The following is a 23,269-nucleotide window of genomic DNA, read 5'->3' as shown; positions in this document are numbered from 1 at the left end:
CTTCCTCCAGGAAGCCCTCCCTGACCTACTTATTGAAATTGTCATTTCCTCTAGGCTACTTGAGTACCCTGTGTACCCCTCCATCGCACCAAACTCATTGTGCTGATTATGTTGTACATCAGTCCCCCGCTCCCCCTCACCAGCCCAACAACAGATCGTGAGCCTTGAGGGTTCAAACACTACCTGATTCATCTCCATAGTCCAGGGCAGAGGAGGTGGCTCAGAGAATGTTTGTTGAGTGAATGAGTAAATGACATTTAGCAGGTGCAACTCAGGAAGTGCGTGGTGATTTGCATCATGTATCTGTTGTTCTTCGTGATTCAGAAACCAGCCAGATTCCTCTCCTGGCCTGAGAAAGGCATTTTCTCCCTCTTTGACTCCACCCTCCATCAGCTTCCATGTGCCATTTACATCCACCCTTTGACTACCTTCTCTACAGGTCACCACCCAAGGGTAGGGAGAGGATAGCTCCTCTCTGCTCCTGCTGTTGCCAAGCAGGGGACTTGGAGCCCCTCCACCTCCCAGCTCAGAACGCTTCGTCTCTGCCTCTCCCCTGCTCAGAACAGATGGCTCTGAGTCCCCACTAACAGAGAAGTTCCTGTTCTGTTATTTGAACATTTTAAACACTTTCTGAATTATAGAAGCTTCCATCTCCTTTGATCATGGACTCGGACTCTCAGAAATGAAGAATCCCTTGAAGGACACTGAGTCTGGCCTCTTCCCTGTCCCACAAGAGGTTGCATCTGAGAGAGGGCCAGTGGTCTGCCCAAGATCACTGTAATGGACACAGTCATTGGTATTTGTGTGTGTGTGTGTGTGTGTGTGTGTGTGTGTGTGTGTGTGTATACATATATATATATGGTCTCTTTTTTTTCTTTCATTGCTGTTTTATTTTGATGCTCTTAAATGCATCCTGGTTTCCTGGTCTTAATGGAGCTATATATAAATCAAGGCATGGGCTAATGATCCAATCGGACTCTCCCATTCAGGGCTTGAAATCTTGAGTAGGGTGGGAAAAGGATAGGGAAAAATTGTCTGGAGCTCTCGTGAAGGTCCCCCAGTAAGATAGCCCAAGAGCCCTGGCTCCTGAATCTACACATAGATGCTGTGAGCTCCTGATGTGCTTCAACAAATCCCCTTCTTGCTTAAGCTATCAGTCAGTTTCTGTTGCATACCAACCTACAACCTTAACTGATGTAGTCCCATACCTCCCTGTACAGGATAAAGCTTGGCTCCAGCAGCCTCTCCCTGCCTCCTGCCAGCTCTGTTAGAGAGTGCATTAAACCAACAAGCTCACAGGCTCATCTAGGCATGCAGGAGAGATAAGAGTCTTCAGAGAATGAAACAGACTGATGTCTGGTGTTGCAGGGAAACAAGCCAGGATTGGGGTGATCATCTCAACATGTGTGCTCAACCCTCCAAGCCTGAGGTCAAGGTGGAAGAAGAGGTTAATCATCCAGACCCTATCAACACCTGCTTTCATGCCCAGACACACAAATGAGCAGATTCGGGTGCATGCACAAGGACAGGCACACCTGCATACCTGGCAAGACACCTGGGAGCTGGAATGCGATGTGTGTCCAGGCAGCACAAGTAACACATAGCGTGAGCAGGTCAGGTCTGAGGGCCTCATCCTGCTCAGCAGCGAGGTCCCCCATCAACATTCCCAACGAGTGAGTCCAGAGTATCAGAGACTAGGGTCGCCCAGCAAGTGCCCTTTCGGCCAGAAAGGTGTGTTCTACTGACCATTCCTCCTGCTGAGCCTGAGTGGCTGGGCTCTCAAAGATTTATAAGCTAGGACCTCAGCACAGCAAGGTCTGAGCAACCAGCCCCGCTGGGGCAGGGGCTGGGAGTTGAATACTGCTAGGGTTGGGTTGCTTACAGAACAGATACTGTCTCCCCCGCCCAGAGTCCACCACCCCGGCGCTCCTGCCCTGCCTCAAAACACTTAGGATGATAACATCCTATAAACTCCTAGCAGGGCATTCTGTCTAGCTCAGTCCCAGAAAGCACCACCCTGCCCTGCCTGGCAACCTAAACTCCAGAAAGTGCTTGAGTCAGAAGGGACTACCCTGATTAAAGGCTCTAAGCCCCAGCTCCTTAACTGGGCACGTGAGCCCTCTGGTCCCAGCCAGTCTCTCCTGCCTCCTCTCCTCCGCTTCAAAACACACACACCCCCCTCCTTTCTGACCACACCACACCTCTCCATGACTCACCACATACCTTCTGTCTCAGCCCCTGTGTCTCTGCCTGTTCCTCCACCAGGGATTCCCTTCCCCGTACCTTCTCTGGCTATTTCCCAGCTTCTAGGTCAACTTCTCACAACTTCTGAGTGATGGAACCACTTCTTCTGCCTGTAAGTGGTCCTCACTTGGCCCAGCTAAGTGTTTTCTGGTTCCTTCTGGGGCTATGAGGTCCAAGGGCAGGGTTGGAGTCACTGCCCACCACCTAGATGGGCACCCATTGGTACCAATGTGTTTCTGGAACTGGCATAAATGAGATTTCTGATCTTTTCCCCAGCCCCTGGACTCAAGCTGGGGAGGTGGCAGCCGAGGACCCTCGGGAAGCCTTCGCCCATTTCCTGGGAGCTGAGTCTCACAGGGGTCCTCCCCAGGACTGTAGGGAGAAGGTTCAGACCCTGGAGCTAGGCTTCTGTGGACCCAGTTCATGAGAAATCACGAGGTATATCTCTGGGTCAGGAAGATACCCTGGAGAAGGGAATGGCTACCCACCCTAGTATCCTTGCCTGGAGAATCCCATGGACAAGGGGAGCCTGGCAGGCTACAGTCCATGGGGTCACAGAGTCGGACACAACTGAGTGATTAACAGGCTAGAAAAGCCACATGCAATACACCTCTTTTTTTTTTTTTTTTTTTTTTTGCAATACACCTCTTAAATAGAGCCAGAGTCTGAAGCTGAGAGAGGACAGAGAGTGGCCCGGGTCACACAGCCAGTGAATCCCACACTGACTGCCTCCTTCTCAGGAGAAATCAAGTATGATACTGTCATTTATAACAAGAAATATATGTTTGGCTGCTCATCCTGTTTCTGGCATTGAGCTCCTAAAACCCTTGGAGTTTGCTAGGTGATGAGATCCTAAAAGTGTCTCCTGTTAGGTGACTTTTGGAACTCACCTAAAGACAAGGCTAACAGCAAACCCTGCAATTAGAAGGTTGGAACTTTTGGTCCCAACCCTGCCCCAAAACCACCTCCAGGGAGGGGAGGGAGGCTAGAAATTAAGATCACATTCCAATGGCCAATGGTATAATCAATCATGCCTGAGTAATGAAGCTTCCATAAAAATCCAAAAGGGAGGTGTCGAGAGAGCTTCCAGGCTGGTGAACACATGGACCTCCGGGGAGCATGGAGGCTCCATGCCCTTCTCCCATACCATACGCTGGCTGGGACCGAAGGAGCAGATGCCAGATGCTCAGATGCCCTACACATCTCTTTTAATAAATCCTTTGTAATAAACCGGCAAGTAAATGGGTTTACTAAGTTCTCTAGCACATTAATGGAACCCCAGGAAGGGGTTGTGAGAACCTTGGGTTTACAGCCACTTACCACCTGGACTTGTGGTTGGCATCTGTAGTGTGGGACGGGCCTGGTAGGGTCTTGTAGGACTGAACCCTTAACCTGTGGAATGTGATGTTCTCTGGGTATATAGGGCTTCCCTGATAGCTCAGATGCTAAAGAATCACCTGCAATGCAGGAGACCCTGGTTCGATTCCTGTGTCAGGAAGATCTGCTGGAGAAGAGATAGGCTACCCACTCCAGTATTCTTGGGCTTCCCTCGTGGCTCAGCTGGTAAAAACAATCCTCCTGCAATGTGGGAGACCTGGGTTTGATCCCTGGGTTGGGAAGATCCCCTGGAGAAGGGAAAGGCGACCCACTCCAGTATTCTGACCTGGAGAATTCCATGGACTGTATAGTCCATGGGGTTGCAAAGAGTCAGACATGACTGAGCGACTTTCACTCACTCACTGGGTAGACAGTGCCAGAGTTGAACTGAATTGCAGGATACCCAGCTGAGACGAGAGGATTGCTTAGGGGTGTGGGAATGACCCTCTCCCTCCCATGCCCATGTTGTACTTGGGAGCAGAACCCTAAACGAGGACCCTCAGGAATCGTTTTTCTTGTAACCTCAGAGCCAGCCCATTTCATGAGCTCCAAGCATCAGACGGTGGGGGGGCGGGGGCAGGCAGTCAGCCTGATGATGGCTGCTCCAGAGGGAGGGCTGAGACTTGGGGAAGTTGGGAGTGGCAGATGCGGGTTGAGCTGGAGAGTCCAGCTCCTGGAGCTTGTCCCCTCCAACCTAAGGGGCAGGGAGGACACCCATAGAGGGCAGGGACGGAGCAAACAAGGGTCAGGAGGTGAGCGTGAGTCTGGGTCACTACTCTGCCCACAGCCGCTGAGAGGCAGACCCAGCGGCAGCAATCAGAAAGTGAACAGTGATTGCCTGGCTAGGCACCAGGGGAGAGGGCAAGATGCTTATGCTCATGGTGGAAAGAACATGCCTCCTCACTGCTACCCGCCTGGAAGCTGTTGATCTCCTGCAGGGCCTGCTGCGCCCAGCTGCTGTGAACCCGGTGAGTCCCACCGAGCCGGCCCTCCCCATGGGGGAGGGAGGGAGGGATGCAGAGCAAGGCACTCATGCACAGCCATGCGAGCCCCCCAGCGTGGGTCTGAGGCAGCTGGGTCAGCGCAGGCAGAGGATCTCCATGGATCTTGTGGCCACACCCCGACACCAGCACCCGAGTAGAGACCTATCTTCTAGAATACTGATTCAGCCCCCAGCTTGAGTTCAAAGGCTGATGCACACAGAGCTGTGTCCCGTGCCCTCCCGACCCTGCAGAGTGGGGAAGCAGGGTCAGAGCGGACAGTCTAGGGTGGGCACGCCTAGAGACCCACATTGAGCAGCCGTGCATCCTCCGCCCAGACTGCCCACCTCCCCCTCTCCAGCTCCTGATCCCAGCAGAGACACCTTGAGGCTATAAATAACATGATTGTCTAAAGGCCTATATCCATGGGCTTTGTACCGGCCACACTTTAATCGGGCCTGCTGGCAGCCAGGCTGAGGACTCCGGGCTGGAGTGAGTGGCTTCATGCTGGGTGCAGGCATAGGCTCAGGCTTCCCACGGGGGTTGCTGACAGCTCAATTCCCAGCCCAGCCACAGGCGCTGCCAGCTCTCCAGCTGGGAGCAAAGAAACGGCAGGTGCAGCTCGGCCAGGGTCCTGGAGCCACAGTCAAAGGTGGGTAGAGGCACTGATCCAGTGGAGATCACCCAGAGGGGTACGGATAGGGCAGGTGGGACCTCCTTGCTGCCAGGCAGGGCCTCAGGGGTCTTCTGGGGAGGCACCCCTGCCAGAAATCAGGCGTTGGTTCTCGCTCTCAAGGATCCCTGTGGGCGGAAATCACTCAGCCAGCCCCAAAGGAGGCAGAGGTGTTTGGGGACCATGCCTGGGCACAGTCTGCTACAAAATCCTCCAGCTTCCATTTTCAAAGTAAATTCCAGATCCAACCTGTTCTCCCCACCTTCAATGCTACCACCATGGTCCCAGCCCCTCTGCTTTCCCCTGATGGCTACAGAACCTCCCTTTGGCCTCCCTGCTTCAACACTGACCCAACCCCACCCTGCCACAGTCTGCTCTCAACACAGCAGCACCACAGTGGTGCTTTTATGATGTCAATCAAACACCCTGGGGCCTGTGCCCTGGGAACCCCATAGCAGCTCCTATCTCACTCAGGGTTAAGGCCTCAGTCCCTACAAAAGCCTTCAGCCCCCCCATGCTCTGGTCCTTTTACTGTTGCTCTCGTCTCTGCCGCTGGCCCCCCTTGCTCCTGCTTCAGCCATAGCGGCCTTCTTGCAGGTCCTCAAACACAAGCTGGTACATTCCCACCCCAGGGCCTTTGCACGAGCTCTTCCCTCCACGAGGAGCACCTTCCCCCAGACAGCTGCACAACTCATTCCCTCCTCCAAATCTTTGCTCCAAGGTCACCTGTGCAGTGAGGACCTCTCTGGCCACCCTTTCAAAGACTGCAACCTGCCCCGCCCCCCCCCCCCCCCCCCCGTTCCTCTCTCCCCACTTTCCTGCCTTATGCCTCTCATAGCACTTAGGACCTCAAACACACTCTGTCTTTTACTGCTTCTGTTTGTTTCTTGTTTGTTTCTCTTCACATGGGCTTGGACTTGATGTTCACTCCCCAGGATCTGCAATCTTGCCCGGCACATAGCAGGGGCGTAACAATTACGTGTGCATGAATCAACAAATGAATGAACGGATAAATTAATAAATTCAGGGGGTGGCCAGTGCTCTTTGCTCCTATAGGGTCAGCCCTGAGCCCGGCATGGGTGCAAAGGAGCAGGGTACCTGTGCCAGGCTTCTGGGCTTGGGCCTGGTCTCTCTCTAGGTACAGCGCAGTCAGCAGGAAGCAGCCGCCGCCCAGGGCAACGACGAAGGCACAGCACAGGAAGCTCTGTTGGAGGCTGAGGAAGCGCTGCAGGTAAGTGTCGGGGCGCCCCGCCCGCAGGGCGCTGGAGATCTGCAGAGGAGAGAGGTGGGGTCTGCCAGGCCCACCAGGAAGCCACTGGGCCTCCAAGTGCAGCCCTTCCCTGGAGCCCCACCATCCACCCGGCCTTACAAGTCCCGTGAGGTAGGGGCTGCCGGCGTCTCCCAGGATGTGGCCCACTGTGATCTGAAGCGCCTCAGCTGTCGCCCGGCACCTGGGCACCACCACCGACTGCAAAACACAGGAACACCAGGGGATGTCCCTGAGCGAGGACAGGGAGTAGGTGGCCCCTCAGACCCTCTCCTGTCCCCCCGCTGCCAAGGACCTGCCTGGTGGGGCAACAGGCTGGCCAAGAGAGTAGGGTGGCAGGGGGTCACTGACCCCAATGCCTGAAGCCCCACCACAGAGACATTAGCCTCTCAGAGTCTCAGGAAGGCTCCCCAGTCCCCCAGGATGCAGCTGCCAAGCCCCTAATGAGGGCCACCCCTCTTAAGGGTTTGCTCTTGAACTAAGGGGCCCAGGCAGGGCTGTGACAACAGTGAAGGGGTGGACAAGTCCCAGGTCAGGGGCGCGGAAGGCAGCAGTGGGCTGGGGAGTGAAGACAGGGTGCACAGCCAGGTGCCCATGTGGGCACCCAGGTGGGGTGGTGTGGAGGGCTCAGTCTCTCTCTCAGGAAGCCCGTCTGGGCAGAGACCAAAGGCAGTCTTGCTGAAAAGGCCCACCTGGAAGGGGGTGGGGAGGTTAAAGATATGAATTCTGCAGTCAGACTGTCTGGGTTCCAATCCCACACCCCCCACTCACTAGCTGTCTGACTCTGGGCAAGTCACTTCACATTTCTGTGCCTTAGCCTCCTCATCCCTATATGGGCATAATCACGGGACCTACATAAAGGGTTACTTTCATGATCATTCCTCACCCGGTACCTGAGGACATTAGGCTGAAATAAATTGGACCTGCTGTGCCTCCTGCTTGGCAAGCCTTCCCTTCTCTGGTCCAACTGGAGCATCCCCATTCGTCCTTCAGGACTGACCTTCAAGAAGGTCACCTCCTCTTGAAGCCTTCCCAGAGTTCAGGTGCCTGCCTTGAGCTCCCACAGCCCCTGTGTGCACCCCGAATTGAAGGCACATCCCCCACAGCTGGAAGGGTTCATCGCCCTCCTCCCCTTACCCTTACATGGTCTGGCAGCAAAGCTCCTGCCTAATTTCTCTTGGAGTCCCTGGGAGTTCAGCAAGGCACCAGGCATGGCAGGGACTAGCTGACAGCTTGCCAACTGAACAAGTCAAGTAGAATCATCTTGGAGACTGATCCCAGGAGAAACCCTGCTAGAACCCAGAGCTGCAGCAAGAGGATAGGAGGGAGGCAGGGAGGGAGGCAGGAGGTTCAACTAGAAGCCACAGGTCACACGGTCCCAACAGGACATCCACGGGGGAGCTTCCCACACCAACGCCTTATTCCCAAGGCCTAGTTGGCCATAATCTCAGCCCATCAGAGAATAATAACAACATAATAATTATTATTATTATAATAATTACTAACATTCATTAAGTGCTTCCTGTATGCATTTTACATATCTCATATATATATATTTTTTTATATAACCACTCAAGCAACCCATGAGGGAGACACAATTCCTATCCACTACTACAATTGATGAAACTCTCCACAGAGAGGGTGAGTAACTTGCCCAGGGTCACCCAGCCAGCAAACAGTGGGACTAAGATTTGACCCCAGGCCTTCTTCTCAGGGTCTGATGCTTGACCATCCTGCTGTTAAAAGCAAAAAGGAGCCTTTCTAGCAATATTTACACGTTTGTAACAGAATGTTTGGAAAACAGTGAGAAGAACCAAGAGGACAAGCTCACCTCAAGCTCTGCAAATGGGGAACTGGCAAAGGAGGGCAGAGAAAGGGACTCCAGACAGGGTGAGCCAAGGTGTGAAGGCTGGAGCCTCAGAACTGGAGAGAGGGGCTTGTGGGTGGGCAGCGCAGAGCAGCAGGAGTCACTCTTAAGGGTGACCGGCTGGTCCTGGAGTCACTGGCACTTAGCCACTCTGTCCAGGTGGTGAGAGAAGCTGGGCCTCCCACCCATCACCAGGACCTGCCAACAGGCCTGAGGAGGAACTGACCACAGCTTTGCACCTTCCCCAAGTGCTTCCTTCTCACTCCATAATTATGTGATTACTCACTGGTGGTTTTGGGCAGAAGGGCAGGGCCTCCCAGAGACAGCAGTCCCCAACCTTTTTGGCACCAGGGACCTGTTTCATGGAAGACAATTTTTCCACGAATAGGGTACGGGATGGCTTCAGGATGATTCAAGCACATTATATTTACTGTGCACTCTATTTCTATTTTATTACATCAGCTCCACCTCAGATCATCAGGCATTAGATCCCAGAAGCTGGGGACCCCAGTCCTAGAACATAGGCTCTGAATGTCCAAAAAAGTCCATGCAGGGGCCAGGGTTGCTTGGAGAGAGAAAGTTCCCTTCCTCCCCTCCCAGGAACTCTGACCTGCAGGACCCAGACCGGCTCCTGCTGCCAGTGGCAGGGAGGTAGGTCTCCCCCTACCTGTTCTGGGTCCCCAGGGTCTCCACATAACCAGGGGCCAAGGTTGGGCCTCGCCAGCAGCTGGAGAGCCAGGCAGGTAATTTTAGAAGCTTGGAGGCTTTTGGGTTCCCAAAACTCCAGGCTCACTCTATTCGGAGACAAAAACACCTCTGTTTTTGACTTGCCCTTCTTAGAAGAGCTGTTCCCTTTATAGCCCGGGGCATAACCAGCACCAATCAAGGGCCCACAGAAAGTTGGAGTGGCAGTCACCAGGTGCAAACTTCCTGGCAGCCTGCCTCACGTGCCCCAACTCAGCCCTCACACCCAGACACCCCTGGGAGGGTGAGACAGACAAGTGAGCAGACGGCTACCCAGGGGCAGAAGGCAGAGCAGGGAAGCATGGAGACGCGCGGATGAAGGGAGACGTGGAGGGTGATGATCCCCCAGGGAAGGGGGCTCTGCTGAAGAGGTGGGAGGTGATCCCGGTGGCAGGATTCCAGCATCCCAGAATACAGACCTGGGAGAGGGAGCAAGTTCCCCTTCTACCCGACTCCCCACAGCTGGGGATGGGCAAACTAGAGGGGGCCCCAGAGAGAGGAGGGTGGGAAGGGAGCCGGAGACACCATCAGTGGACCAGGGGAGATAGGGAGCTCATTTGGGGATACACAGTCTCCAGTCTTCTAGGGAGCAAGGCCATCCGAGGCCCAGCCAGGCTAGTGGGGAGGCTGCGGACGAGAGTCTGAAGTGGGTCTTGGCTGTGATGCACCAAGATCCTTTTTATTAACCAAGCCACCAGGAGGCAGGGGTTTCCCAGGATGCAAGGAGTGAGCTGCCCATCAGAGGGGTATGTAAACAGGGGGTGGACGGGACTGGTCAGAATTTTGCAGAAGGTTCATGAGTTGGAGAGCTGGCTGCACTAGAATAGTGTCCTCCAGTGCTTTCTGAGAAGCAGCTCCGCCAGGATCATGCAGGACAGTTCAAGAGCAATGCAGATCCCTGGGCCCCCAACACAGACACAACTGAATCAGACTCTGAGGACACGGGGCCGGGAAAATGAATTTGTAATGAAAGTGAAGTGAAAGTGTCAGTCACTCAGTCAAGTCCGACTCTTTGTGACCCCATGGACTGTAGCCCACCAGTCTCCTCTGTCCATGGAATTCTTCAGGCAAGAATACTGGAGTGAGTAGCCATTCCCTTCTCCGGGGAATCTTCCCGACCCAGGGAGTGAAATTTGTAATAAGCTCCTCTAAACCTGATTCTTATGCTCAGTGAAGTTTGAGAACCACTGAAGAGTCCCTGAAGTCTCTTCCCCAGAGAGAATCTGGATTCTCCTCCCTGCGGATAAGCAGATCAAAGAGAGCTGTGTCTCTGAGGCAGGACCACCGTGGGGCCTATGGAGCCCACAGCGACCCCTCAGGGATGCAGGCTTAGCTCTCTCAGCCCTTGTAGCCCGGGTATAACTGGTAGGTACTGCCTTTATGTTAGGAGAAGGCAATGGCACCCCACTCCAGTACTCTTGCCTGGAAAATCCCATAGATGGAGGAGCCTGGTAGACTGCAGTCCATGAGGTCGCTAAGAGTCGGACACGACTGAGCGACTTCACTTTTAATTTTCACTTTCATGCACTGGAGAAGGAAATGGCAACCCACTCCAGTGTTCTTGCCTGGAGAATCCCAGGGACAGAGGAGCCTGTTAGGAGGCCATCTATGTGGTCGCGCAGAGTCAGACACGACTGAAGTGACTTAGCAGCAGCAGCAGCCTTTCTGTTAAATACCTATTGCACATTTGAGCACCCCAAGGCCAGCCAGAGAGAGGGGCAGAGCTGGGAGTGGAAGCAGGTGGACCATTCCAGAATCCTGGCTCCTGGGCTCCGCTGTCCTCTCACCTTCCGGGCCTCAGAAGAAAGGGCAGCCAGCAAGGACCTCCCTGTACTTCATGCCACACCAGTGTCCCCATACTTCCTGCCCCAGCCCCACTCTAACCCCTGCCAGTCTCTCTCTACCCATCTCCCCTCCGGCCTTATCTCTAGAAAAGCAGCACTTGCCACCTATGACCCCCCAACTCCAGTGACCTTCCTCTCTTTCCCTCTCTCCCCTGTGCAGCTTCTCACAGGCACCGTCTACTCACTGGTCTACACTCCAGCCTCATCACCTCACCCTTCCCCACCCTGCTTCCAGTCTGTCCCTCCACTCCACAGCTCAGGTCCCCACAGCGGTCCCCTCACCAGCATTTGGCTTGAGACCCCTCCCCTCTGGAGCCCCTCCCCCTCTCTCTGCCTGGAGACTGAGCTCCAAGAGACGTGGTCCAGCTCCAGCCAATAACGTGTCACAAAGCTGTCCCTCCTGTGAGGCTTTGGGAAGGTGGGGAGGCAGGGGAAGGGGGGCTAGAAGCCTCCCTGGGTTGACAGGCCCCACTGAGCTTTGGGGGCTAGACGCCTCTAAGCCAGGGGAGGAGGAGGAGCACCAGGTGGGCTGGGTCCAGTCTGGCCCCCTGGGCTGTACCCGCCCACTCCCCAGCACCGCCAGATGGGTCAGACTATGGTTGACTGGCCCCTCACCTCTCCTCTCCCCGCCACCCCCTCCCCGACCCCTGCCCCCAACCCACATGTGGCGTTACAAAGAGGCCAGCTCCGCCAGGTTAATCATTCCTGCAAACACAGACCATGGGCGGGCGCAGTCTTCACATATCTGTGGGGCTGTCATGTGGAGCGGGAACAGGGATGAGGGGGTGGCAGAGGAAGCTGAGGGGGGCCAGGTTTCAGAGGACAAGCTGTGTTGGGGGTGGGGGCAGGTCATCGCCCTGTGCCTACAAGTGGGCAGCCGCACTCGGGGCAAGCTTTGCCAGCATAATCCCATACACCGAGGGCTTTCCCTCAGGCCGTCTTGCTCATCCCGTCAGGGCAGTTATGACTGCCCCTTTTTATAGGCAAGGAAACCGAGGCCCAAGGCCGTTCAGCAGGTCTGTGGCAGAATCTGGGCTGGAGCCCAAGTCTCCTGTCTGGAGGGAGGAAAAGAGAAGAGCCGACAGCCTTGCAGCTGATACACTCACCCGGGAGTCACAGACAGGACAGCGCTGTCTACACCCGCTAGCCTGGGTCAAAGGAAGGGCCAGAGCATCTAGACAGAGAGTGAGCCTCCTGTCCACAGCGGTATTCAAGCAGCTTTTGTTGGCTAATTACATGACTACACTTCCCCACAGCCCTGTCAAACTCAGATTCCAGGATGCCAGGGTTTCTTTAGGAGATGGAAGATGAGAGAGTAGGAACTGCTGATTTATTACCAGAACCCCAGGCACAGGGCACAAGCTTCACAGGGATCATCTTGTTTCACCCTCACCATAATCCAGGAGGTCTTTTCATCCCCATTTTCTACACAGGGAAACTGAGGCTCAGAGACACAAAGTGACTTGCCTAGGTCGCACAGAGTTAGTAAGCGGCAGAAGCAGGGCTGACACCCAGGTTCGTGAGCCCGACTTCGTGCCCCTGCACTGGACCACCCTCAGGACAGTTCTGGGTTCCCTCGCGCCCAGTGCTGGACCATGCTGGGCTGCCAGGAGGTAGGAAGAGGGTTCTCGGGGTGTTGCTAGGTTGGGGACCCTGTGTAATCCACAAGAGCACAGCCCTTCAGTGTTTAACAACTTCCCTGTGGTCTCCAAGAAGGAGGCAGGGAGGCTGGATGGAGAGTGTGAGGCTCAGGGAGGGTCGTGCTAGACTCTGGACCTAGCAGCATGTGGTCAGGACAGCATCAGGACTCACTGTAGCCTGAGCCTTGTAGCCCATGATATGGGAGCTGGGGCGGCCCAGAACCACCTGGGTTTGGTGGCCCTGAAGTCCAGCATCCCTGACTGCATACCCAGTGTAGAGGCCAAGGAGACCACTTGCTGAGAAGGATAGCAGTCAAGAAACAGGGGCAAAGAAAGAGGCCTAGAGTCAAAAAGACTAGGTCCCAGCCCTGGCTCAGCGCCTCTGTAGGCTGTGTGACCTTGGTCCAGGCCCCTGCCCTCTCTGAGCCTCCATGTGCTTACCTACAACACAGGACTGATGGTCAGAGGATACGATTGAGAGTGTCAGGGAGGCTCCTGATCCAAGGTAACTGCTTGCTGACCTCAGTCCCTGACCCCATGGTCTCTGAAGCCCCACCTGATCTCTGGGCCACTCAACAGCAGAAGTCTGGCCCTGAGCAGGACAGACCCCAGCTGCCCCCGTTCAGTGCCCCAGGACCAGCCCTCTGCCCTGACCCCCATGCCTACCAGCAGGATGTCGGCAACCACCGCCCAGTTGCAGGACAGGAGCAGCTCCCCAAGGGCCAGGAACACCTGTGGACACAGGGGGTCAGGAGGAGGCTCCCTGGGTTTCAGTCACCAGCCCCTCCCCGTGGTGTCTTCCCATCTGTGCAGGGGGAGACTAGTCTGCACAAAGGAAGCCCCACCGAGACTTCCTGGGGTGGGTGAGGTCTGCGACTGCTATCCCGGTGGCAGCAGCCTCCAGTCATGTTTAGTCCCTAAGTCATGTCAGACGCCTGCAACCCCACAGACTGTAGCCCACCAGGCTCCTCTGTTCATAGGATTTTCCAGGCAAGAATACTGGAGTGGGTTGCCATTTCCTTCTGCAGGAGATCTTCCTGACCCAGGGATCAAACCTGCATCTCCTGCACTGACAGGTGGATTCTTTATCACTGAGCCACCAGAGAAGCTCCCAGAGTGGGTAGACATTCCCATCTGGGCACATGGGCAGCCATGACCCAGAGAGGAGTTAGGGCCCAGGCCTGGGAAGAGCACATCCCTTGATGGACGCGACCCAAGGCCCAGCTCACTCCCAGGCCACTTTATATTTATTTATTTACTTATTTTCATTTGACTGCACTGGGTCTTAGTTGCAGCACGTGGGATCTTTAGTTGCAGCATGCCAACTCTTAGGTGCAGCATGTGGGATCTAGCTCCCTGACCAGGGATCAAACCCAGACCCCTGCATTGGGAGCACAGAGTTTTAGCCATCGGACCACCAGGAAAGTCCCTCCCAGGCCACTTTTAAAGGTGGGGAAACAGAGAAAGGTACAGAGGCTGCTCTGGCCTTGCCCACCCCTCCCACTTTGTTCCCCTAAGGCCTATATACACTAAGGAGGCACCTACAGCATGCCAGCCACACCACCCAAACCAGGCATCCCATCCACAGCCCCTCCCAGGCCTTCCCCTTCCCAGTTCCCTGGAGCATCACAGGGAGGTGAGCAAGGCTGAAGCAGTAAACTGTGCCCGGATCAGGGCTTGTCTGAGGTCATCAGCTGGCCAAGGACAAAGCCAGACTGAAAGACGAGGCTTCCAGCCCCTGTCCGGTGCCCACCCCTGCCCTGGGCACCTATGGGGCTCGGAAAACCTGTTTGCCTGTCTGCGGGTGACTGGAGGCCGCTGTGGGCCTGTCTCCTCCAGCTCCCTGAACCCCCCACCTCGTGCCAAAGGATTAGGACAATCTTCATTCCACTCACTCAAGAAGAGTTTAATGAGGCAGGAAGAAGGAGGGGGAAAAGTCTCATTTCTTAGAGCTCCTGAGAGCTTATTGCTGGAGTGGAATTAGTCATTCCTGGAGTCACGGGGCTCTGCCCAGGGCAGCCCAGGCTCTGGCACCCAAAGGCCTACAAGCACCCAGGACAGAGGAACCGAAGGGTTACTGCCTGCCCACTGACAACACACTGGGCCTGTCTCCTTTTGTCATCTACCCGACTCTCAGCCACCTCGTAAGACCCGTACCATGACTCCCACTTGACATATGAGAAGGATCAGGCCCAGGTCACATATCACTTTCTGGTGAGTCCCTCACCCCAGTGACAAGATGAGGGACAGGAAGCTGTCAGGGGGCTGGGGGAGACTCTGAAAGGCCCAAGAAGTTGCAGTGCAGGGCGAGGCTGGTACAAGGGAAGTCAGAGGAAAGCTCAGGATGCGGAGGGCTTCCAGGTGGAGGTGGCACTGAGCAGAGCCCTGAAGGATGGGCAGGATCGGGATGGGTCTAGAAGAGTCCCAAGCCCATGCCAGGCAGAGAACCCGGTGAGCAGAGGCGAGGAGGCCAGAAGGTACCTGCCAGGCTGGGCGGGCAGGAGTGTGGCCAGGGCTGCAGAGAGAGGGCGGGACCCTCTGCGGAGGGGATGCAGCAGGGGTCTTCTCCCAGTCTCACCAGGCCTTGGCCCTCCACAAACTGGGGAACTCTTGAGGGCAGGGCAGGCCTCCTCTGGGCCTGGGCTGGGCATCCACAGGGTTAGGAATCAGGAAGTGGCTGGTGGGCAAGCCCTAGGTGGGGCCCAGGCAGGCCGCAGACCCGCATTCCACCTAGACAGGATCTGCCAAGCCAGCCTCCTGGGGCCACATGAAAGCGGGGACCGCTCACACCCATCCTCCCCTCGACTCCCACCTCCAGGGCCGGCCAGGCCACTGTCCCCCTCCCCCTCTAGCTCACAGGCCGGGGTCCTACCCTCCACACCTCCTGCACCAGCCACCCTGAGCTGCTTTCTCTGCTAGGGCTGTGTTCTACCCCCTGTCTGCCCCCCACACCCACAGGACACACTGAAATACACCTTTTCCTTCCTCCAGCTGGAGCAGGGTGGATCCTGTCCCAAAATAGAGCTGATCAGAGGGAGGCTGCAGCCACAATGGAGCTTTTCAGGCTGAACAAACCGCCAGAGGAGGCCAGGTTTCCTCAGACACACCTGGAAACCCACCCCAAGCCACCAAACCCTTGTCTCCACGCCGCAGCTCTGAGGGGCAAAGAGAGGCCCGGCTAGGGAGAGGCCACCTCCTCATCCCATAATTACAGAGCCTCCTGAGGCGCCGCATGGGCTCAGGGAGGGTCACTCCTTCAAAGAAGTGTGACCCCCTAAGAGTAGACAGCTCGGCCCCACCCTGCCACACGGGGCCACTCCGAGGAGATCACCACCCACTGGGCCTTGATTTCTCCAGCCCCACACCCCACCAGGTGCCTCCACAGTGCCAAGAGCTTGTGCTTCTAAAGCTGGGAGAGAGACTTCCCTGGTGCTCCAGTGGCTGAGACTCCATACTCCTGGGTTCGATTCCTGGTCAGGGAACTAGATCCCACATGCTGCAACTAAAACCAGTACAGCCAAATAAATTTTTTTAAATGAGAATAAGAAATAACCTAGGAGATAACCTCAGTGGGTGCTGTTTGTGTTCTCCACAGGCTGTGTGCAAATCAGGCAAATCACCAGCAAGCTGCCCAGGTGGCTTTGCTCCTGGATGGCCCCTGTCCTCCCATCATTCTGGTCAGACACAGACAGGGGGAGGCAGGGGTGGGGGTTGCTCCTCCACGCCTTGCTTGCCCTCACACCCCTCCAGACAGATTCCTGTCCATGCTGATCCTAGATGTCCCTCCCTTCTGCCCCCTCCTCCCATCCACTGTCTGGCCTGGGCCAGTCCCTCCTCCTCACCGGTTTCCCAGGCCCCAGGATCCCCCCACAACAGCAGCCCCAGAGGGGACTTCCGAAAGGGAAATCTGACTCTGCCCTCGTCCCCTTAGGACCGGCACATGCTTCCCCTGCACCCTGACTCCATCCCCCAGGCCACAGGGCCTGGGAATGCCGCTGGGAGCCTGAGAAGCATGGGGCCCCGCAGTCCCTGGCCTTCTCCATCTCAGGCTCAAGAGGATTTCCCCCTCGAGTTGGGGCAGTGATGGTGAATATTTCTAGCCTGAGTCACCCCCAGCCAGAGAGGCATGCGCACACACACATATGCACTCACACAAAATCACACAAGCACGCACAGACACAAGCATCCTCAAGACCACACACACACACACACACAAGAGCTCCAACACCCATGCACACATACCTAGACCCAAAACCTGAGATGCACGTGCAAAACTCACACACCACAAGGAAACACATAAGCAGGTAACAGGGATGATGTTCCAAGTATAAACACATGTATAGCAAGATTACCAACCAACCAGATAGTGGCTGACAACATTGAGGCAGGCTTGCTGGGGTGAACCTATTGGAAAACAGCCTAGCATGTACACATGCCTGCTTGTGGTCTCATGATGTGGACAAGAAGTCACGCACACACAATCACACAGGCACACACATATGTGTGTGATAAGTCACTTCAGTTGTGTCTGACTCTTCGCAACCCTATGGACTGTAGCCCGTCAGGCTCCTCTCTCCATAGGATTCTCCAGGCAAGAATACTGGAGTGGGTTGCCATGCCCTCCTCCAGGAGATCTTCCTGGTCCAGGGATCAAACTTGTGTCTCTAAATGTCCCCTGCATTGCCAGGCAGGTTCTCTACCATTGACTCCATCTGGGAAGCCCACATACGCATATACAGATACATAAATATACTCTTGGTTTTGCACTCAGGCACCTATATACACATAGACGTGCACACACTCATACCTTCACACACGTCATCACCCCTCCTTGTGTACACCTGCAGGCACATGTAGGCATGGGCAGGGAGCAGGAGGGGAGCTGGAACACCTACTCCAGAGAAGACTCAGTCCCTGTGGGGCAGAAAGGACAGTGTCTCCACCTTGGTCCATCTCACTCTTCCAACTGGATAGCCACTGACCTCTGAACTGCAAAGAATGGGTTCTAGGTGCCCCCAGGAAGGGGGAAAGCAAAGGTCTCCCAAAGGCTTATGGAGACTTGGGGAGAGCTAAGGCCGATCCTCCCCTTGCATGGGTCAACTCTTCACCCAGTGTGGCTGAGCCAGTCAGGATGCAGGTCCCCAGCACAGACTGGTCGTCAGCAAGCTGCTGGGCCGGCTGGCACACTTTGCCCCTGGGCCTGCCAGCCTGTAACCACAGGAACTGGCTCAAGGCACAAGGGTACCGTCCGGCTCCCAGGGGCCAGCAGCCTGGGAGGCAAGCAGGTGGGGAACGGGCTCCAGTCCTCCTGGAGAACTCAGCTGACACGGCGGGCTCTGCTGCGCATCCAAGAAGAGACACCTGCTAGCTTCCCGCAGGGACTGGGTCCTCAGAAGAAGGGTAGATGGGCCTCTCTGAGCCCCTCTGAGGCAGCCCCTGGCAAGTCTCAGTTACTCCAGCTCAAGATGCAAAATAAAATTATCCAAGAAGCCCCCAAGGGCCAAGTGGTAGGAGAGTCCCCCGCCCAACCTGGGCTATCTGCACAGCCTACCAGTCTTGGTCGTGTACACTGAGGAGGCGCCTCCTGCATGCCAACCAGACTGCCAAGACCAGGCATCCCGTCCACAGCCCCTCCCAGGCCTTCCCCATCCCAGACCCCTGGAGCATCACAGAGAGGTGAGCAAGGCTGAGTCAGTAAACTGTGCTTGGTTCTCCGCCAAGGGTGACAGCAGATCCCAAAACCAACTCTGGAACACTCAGCTGACCCTGACCACAGCTACAGGGTGGACACACATCCTGGCTGCTCCCTGCCAAGCACCACACAAGGTTCCCTTGTTGGCACCAGACTGGCAGATGTGGGGCCTTCATCCCTGGTCCTTGCTCAGGAATCTCCAAGGCTGGGGAAGGCAGCATCCCCTCCCGGATGTGAAGGCCTCAGTGACCACCATGCTGACTCTGCTTTGTCGTGGTAGCTGCAGCTCTCCTTGGGCCACTAGAGAACTCAGAGTTATAACCCAGTTTGGGCTGGAAGGAGCCTAAAGCTCATCTGGAACAACTCCTGGGTAAAAGCGCGTTCAGGTGTCCAACTCTTTGCCATCCCACGGACTGTAGCCCGCCAGGCTCCTCTGTCCATGGAATTTTTCAGGCAAGAATACTGGAATGGGTTGCCATTTCCCACTCTAAGGGATCTCCCCAACCCAGGGATCAAACCTGAGTTTCCAGGGTCTCCTGCATTGGCAGGCGGATTCTTTACCACTCTGCCACCTGGAAAGTCCCCACACTACACTTGATCTTACACTACACTTGATCTTACACTACACTTGATCTTATACTACACTTGATCTTAGCTAAAGGCTGAGAAGTCCTTTGTAAAAATGAAAGGTTGCAATTGCATCATAGACCTCCCATCCCCCAGAAGTATTTAAAAAAAAAAAAAACACCAGGGGAAAAAAATGTTTTTCACCAAAGAAAAGAACAAAGCCTAATGAGATAAGTATTAAATACTGGCAACCAAGGCAAAAAAAACCCCAGATGATTCTAGGGTAGAAAATATAGTCCTTCCTAGCTATCCCTCCCCAAAGCTATTCTCCAAAACCCCCATATCTGGAGGGAAATAAACTGAGCAGGGGTCCTTTGTTTCCACTCTTAACTGAGACCCAGTGGCAAAAGCTGCTGGGGAGAAATGGGTAGAAGTGGAGAAAGTGAATGAATGACACCAGTTACTGACTTCACGTGAGGCCCAAAATCAGCTCCCATCCCAGAAGAGGGGATACACCCAGTCATTAAGTAGAATGAACCCTGTGATCGAGCATTTACCCAAATCCCAAATGAAAGAGCAGCGTCCAGGTGTTCTAACAAAGCCACCCCCACCTTACCTGAGCCCTGCAATTCCCTCCAGTGACAGAAAACCTAACACTCAACTCTCAAGCTGCAGCCCCTTTGGGGAAGAGAAGAGTCACAGAGAAGGCAGGAAGAGGGTCGAAGAAAACAGAAAGTTCCCCACACTACGTCACAGCACTTTGACATCAGAGCAGAGCTGCCCACACCCAGGCTGGGGAGAGCAAGCAGCACGTGAACTCTGCAGACACACAGAAAAAGAGAGAGGGGGGGAGGGAAGGGGGAAGGCAAGTGGGGAGGGAAGGGGGAAGAGGAACGAAGGGAGCAAGGCAGAGAGCAGGGAGGGAGGGAAGAAAGAGAAAGCAGGGAAAATAAAGGAAAAAAGGATGAGAGGCAAAAGGAAGGGGGAGAGAAAGGAGGGGAGGAAAGAAAGGAGGAGGGAAGGAGAAGGAAGGAGAGAGAGAAAGAGAGGGAACAGAAAGGTGGAGAAGGAAGAAGAAAGAGGAAGGAAAAAGAACCCGACCTGGACGACAACCGCCAGGAAAAGGAGCAGGAGGAAATCGCTGATAATGGTTCCAAGCCAGCTGTGTGCTCCGTCGCTTCAGTCGTGTCCAGTTCTGCGACCCCATGGACCGTAGCACGCCAGGCTCCTCTATGGAGTGCGTTGCCAGGCCCTCCTCCAGGAGATCTTCCCAAGCCAAGGATCGAACCCGGGTCTCCCTCATTGCAGGTGGATTCTTTACCACTGAGCCACTGGGGAAGCACTTGCAAACTATATTGAATATTAATTCAATAAAGAAAGAACTCAAAGGACTTCCCTGGTGGTCCAGTGGCTAAGACTCTGTGCTCCCAACGCAGGGGCCCCGGGTTTCATCCCTCGTCAGGGAACTAGACCCTACATGCCACAACTAAAGATCCTGCATGCTACAATGCAGACAGAAGATCCCACATGCTGCAACTAAGATCTGGTGCAGCCAAATTAATAAATAAATAAATATTTTTTTAAAAAGGGAAAAAAGCTGGTCAGGATTCATCAATAAGTCCAAAGCTTTCAAATTAATTTGAAGTTAAACAGTTCCTTCAATTTCAGTTCAATTTCTTCAGGGAAGTTCATACAAATGAATGAAACATTACATGATTCTATTTATATGAAATATCCAGAATAGGAAATCTATAAAGACAGAGAGTAGATTAGCAGTTACGTAGAGCTGGAATAGACAATGGCTGGGGGAAATGGTGAATGATTTGTAGGACTATGGAATTTCTTTTTTTAATAGAAAGTCCAAGAAATGCATTTACTCTGCTGTCCCTTAGGAAGTTTCTTTTTGAGGTGATGAAATGTTCTATAGTTGATGTGGTGACGATTGTAAAACTCTGCAAATATACTAAAAACCATTAAATTTTGCACTTTAAATGGGTGAATTGCATGGCACATGAATTTCATCTCAATAAATCTGTTTTTAAAATTACTGTATAGGGACTTCCCCAGTGGTCCAGCGGTTAAAGACTTTCAATGTGGGAGGCAAGGGTTCGATTCCTGGCTGGGGAACTAAGATCCCACGTATCACAAGGCACAGTCAAACAATTTTTTAAAAAGAAACGAGAAAAATTGCCATATAACCCCAGTTTAATAAAAGTGTTTCTAAAAACATAAACCTATGTTTATACACCGAGAGACACATATAGAAGGATGGTCACATAAAAGTGGAAACAAACAGGCCAAGAAGTTAAGAGTAGCTGATTCTGGAGGATGAGAAAATGGAAAGTTGTTATTTTCTTCTTCAGGCTTTTCTGGTTTTGCCTTTTTTTAAAATTTTCCCCCAAATAAAAATAGAAAGGTCACTGATAGAGTGTGCTGGATTGAACTGCTGGTCTCAACGTTTTGAGTTTACTGTGGTAGCATGTGGCTGCCACATCCCTGACGTGTCAAGGGCCCCAGAGTATCATCCTCAGTCCTCTCCTCTTCTCTATTCAAGCTCAGGCCTGTGCTGATTTCATTCAGCCTCATGGCTTTAAATAACCAGCCTAGACCTCTCTCCCGAACTCCAGACTCATATATTTCCAACTGCCCCTTAACATCTGCAGGTGAATGTCCCAAAAGGCACCTCAAATTCAAAATGTCTAAAATTGAACTCCTAATCCCACTCTTTTCAAAAGCAAAAACCAAAAAAACAACTCAGCACCTCCATCTCAGTAAATGGCAGCTCTGTGTTTCCAACGGCTCAGGCCAAAAACCCTGGAGTCGACCTTTCTCTCATCCTTTTCTCTCACACCCCACACCGAACCCATCAGGAAATTCTGTTGATTCTACTTCCAAAACACACCACGAATCCGACCACTTCTTCACACTTCCGCTACAACCAGCCCAATCCAAGCCATAGGCATCTCTTGCCTGTATTATTGGAAAGTCTGATAATGGATTTTCCTATCTCTTATCTGTTTCATTTTGTTATCATCACAACAGCCAGGAAGACCTTGTTAAGCCACATGCGAGGCAGTTACAAGTGAAAATGAAAGTGCTGGTTGCTCAGTCGTGTCCTACTCCTTGCGACCCCATGGGCTTCAGCCTACCAGGCTTCTCTGTCCAAGGAATTCTCCAGGCAAGAATACTGGGGTGGGTTGCCATTTCCTTTTCCAGGGGGGATATTCCCAACCCAGAGATCGAAGCAGATTCTTTACTGTCTGAGCCACCAGGGAAGCCCAGGTAGTTAGAAAAAGTCCCCAGCTAGGCCTTCCCTGGTGGTCCAGTGGTTAAAACTCCATGCTTCCACTTCAGGGTGCATGAGTTCAATCCTTGGTCAAGAAACTCAGAGCCTGCATGCCATAAATAAATTTTAAAAATTAACAAAACACTTCCCAGTGAATCATGCTTCTTGGTATTCACATCCTTGTACAGTCCTCTCCCAAGGGGAAAACTGGGCCAGCTTTACCCTTTGCTTCAACCAGTGCAGTAAGGCAGCAGCGATGCTCTGCTCTTCCCGGCATAAGCCTTAAGAGACTTCACGGCTTCCGTGCCTGCTTTCTGAGAACGCGGCCCTGAGACCACAATGGAAGCAACGGGTTTGGGCCAGTGGAGGATGAGAGACTGAATGGAGGAGCCCCAGCCAACCACCAGACACGAATGAGATCAGCTTGGAGGTTCAACCCAGTCTTCCAGTTAGAGGCAACTACGGAGTGAGCTATGGGCTGGTTCCCAGCCATGAACCCATCCAGCCAACTCACAGAATCATGAGAATAAATCATTAACTGAAGCCACTAAGTGTTATGGTGATTTGTTACTCGGCAATAGCCAACTGATACAAACCATCAGTCAGAGCATCACCTCTGAGCTAGAAATCTTCTAATGGCTTCCCATTTCACTTAAATTGGAAGCCAAAGTCATTCGATGTACAGGGCTCCATACAATCAGCAGCTCCCCCTCGGCACCCCTACCATTCCCTCTGACCTCATCTCTGCTCTACCCTGGTTGGACCCTTTCCAACTGCGTTTCCTAGAAGACACCAGTATGCTTCCCCCGCCCAGGGCCGTTGCACTTGCTGTTCCCTCTGCATGGAGGGCTCTCCCCACCTCTACCCCCGTATCCACATGGCTCCTTCCCTCACTGGCTTCAGGTTCCCGCTGAAGCATCACCATCTCAGTGAGGCCTCCCTGACCTCCTGGCACAGCCCAGTCCCTCTTCTTGTCCACTCTCTGCACTCTGTTCTTTTCCACAGAACTCAGCCCCATCTAACTCACCATTTATTTTACATCTTTTTAAATTTTTTTTTTGGCCACATGCACAGCATGTGAGATCTTA

General features: G+C 53.8%; 1 protein-coding gene across 2 annotated transcripts in view; it reads right to left on the bottom strand.

The window, feature by feature from the left end:
* SPNS3 (sphingolipid transporter 3 (putative)) overlaps positions 5,017–23,269 on the bottom strand; it is a 42,324-nt gene continuing 24,071 nt past the window's right edge. For both annotated transcript variants that reach the window (XM_018064441.1, XM_013972283.2), the window contains exons 9-12: positions 13,303–13,368; positions 6,644–6,742; positions 6,373–6,544; positions 5,017–5,402 (exon numbers count right to left, since the gene is read on the bottom strand). In XM_018064441.1, coding sequence (XP_017919930.1) covers positions 5,338–5,402; positions 6,373–6,544; positions 6,644–6,742; positions 13,303–13,368 — 402 coding nt within the window. In that variant the 3' untranslated portion in view covers positions 5,017–5,337. The remainder of the gene's footprint in view (positions 5,403–6,372; positions 6,545–6,643; positions 6,743–13,302; positions 13,369–23,269) is intronic.

The sequence above is a fragment of the Capra hircus genome, chromosome 19 (genome assembly GCF_001704415.2).
Source record: "Capra hircus breed San Clemente chromosome 19, ASM170441v1, whole genome shotgun sequence".
In the NCBI taxonomy this organism is placed as follows: domain Eukaryota; kingdom Metazoa; phylum Chordata; class Mammalia; order Artiodactyla; family Bovidae; genus Capra; species Capra hircus.
This window is presented reverse-complemented; position numbering and strand designations above follow the sequence as displayed.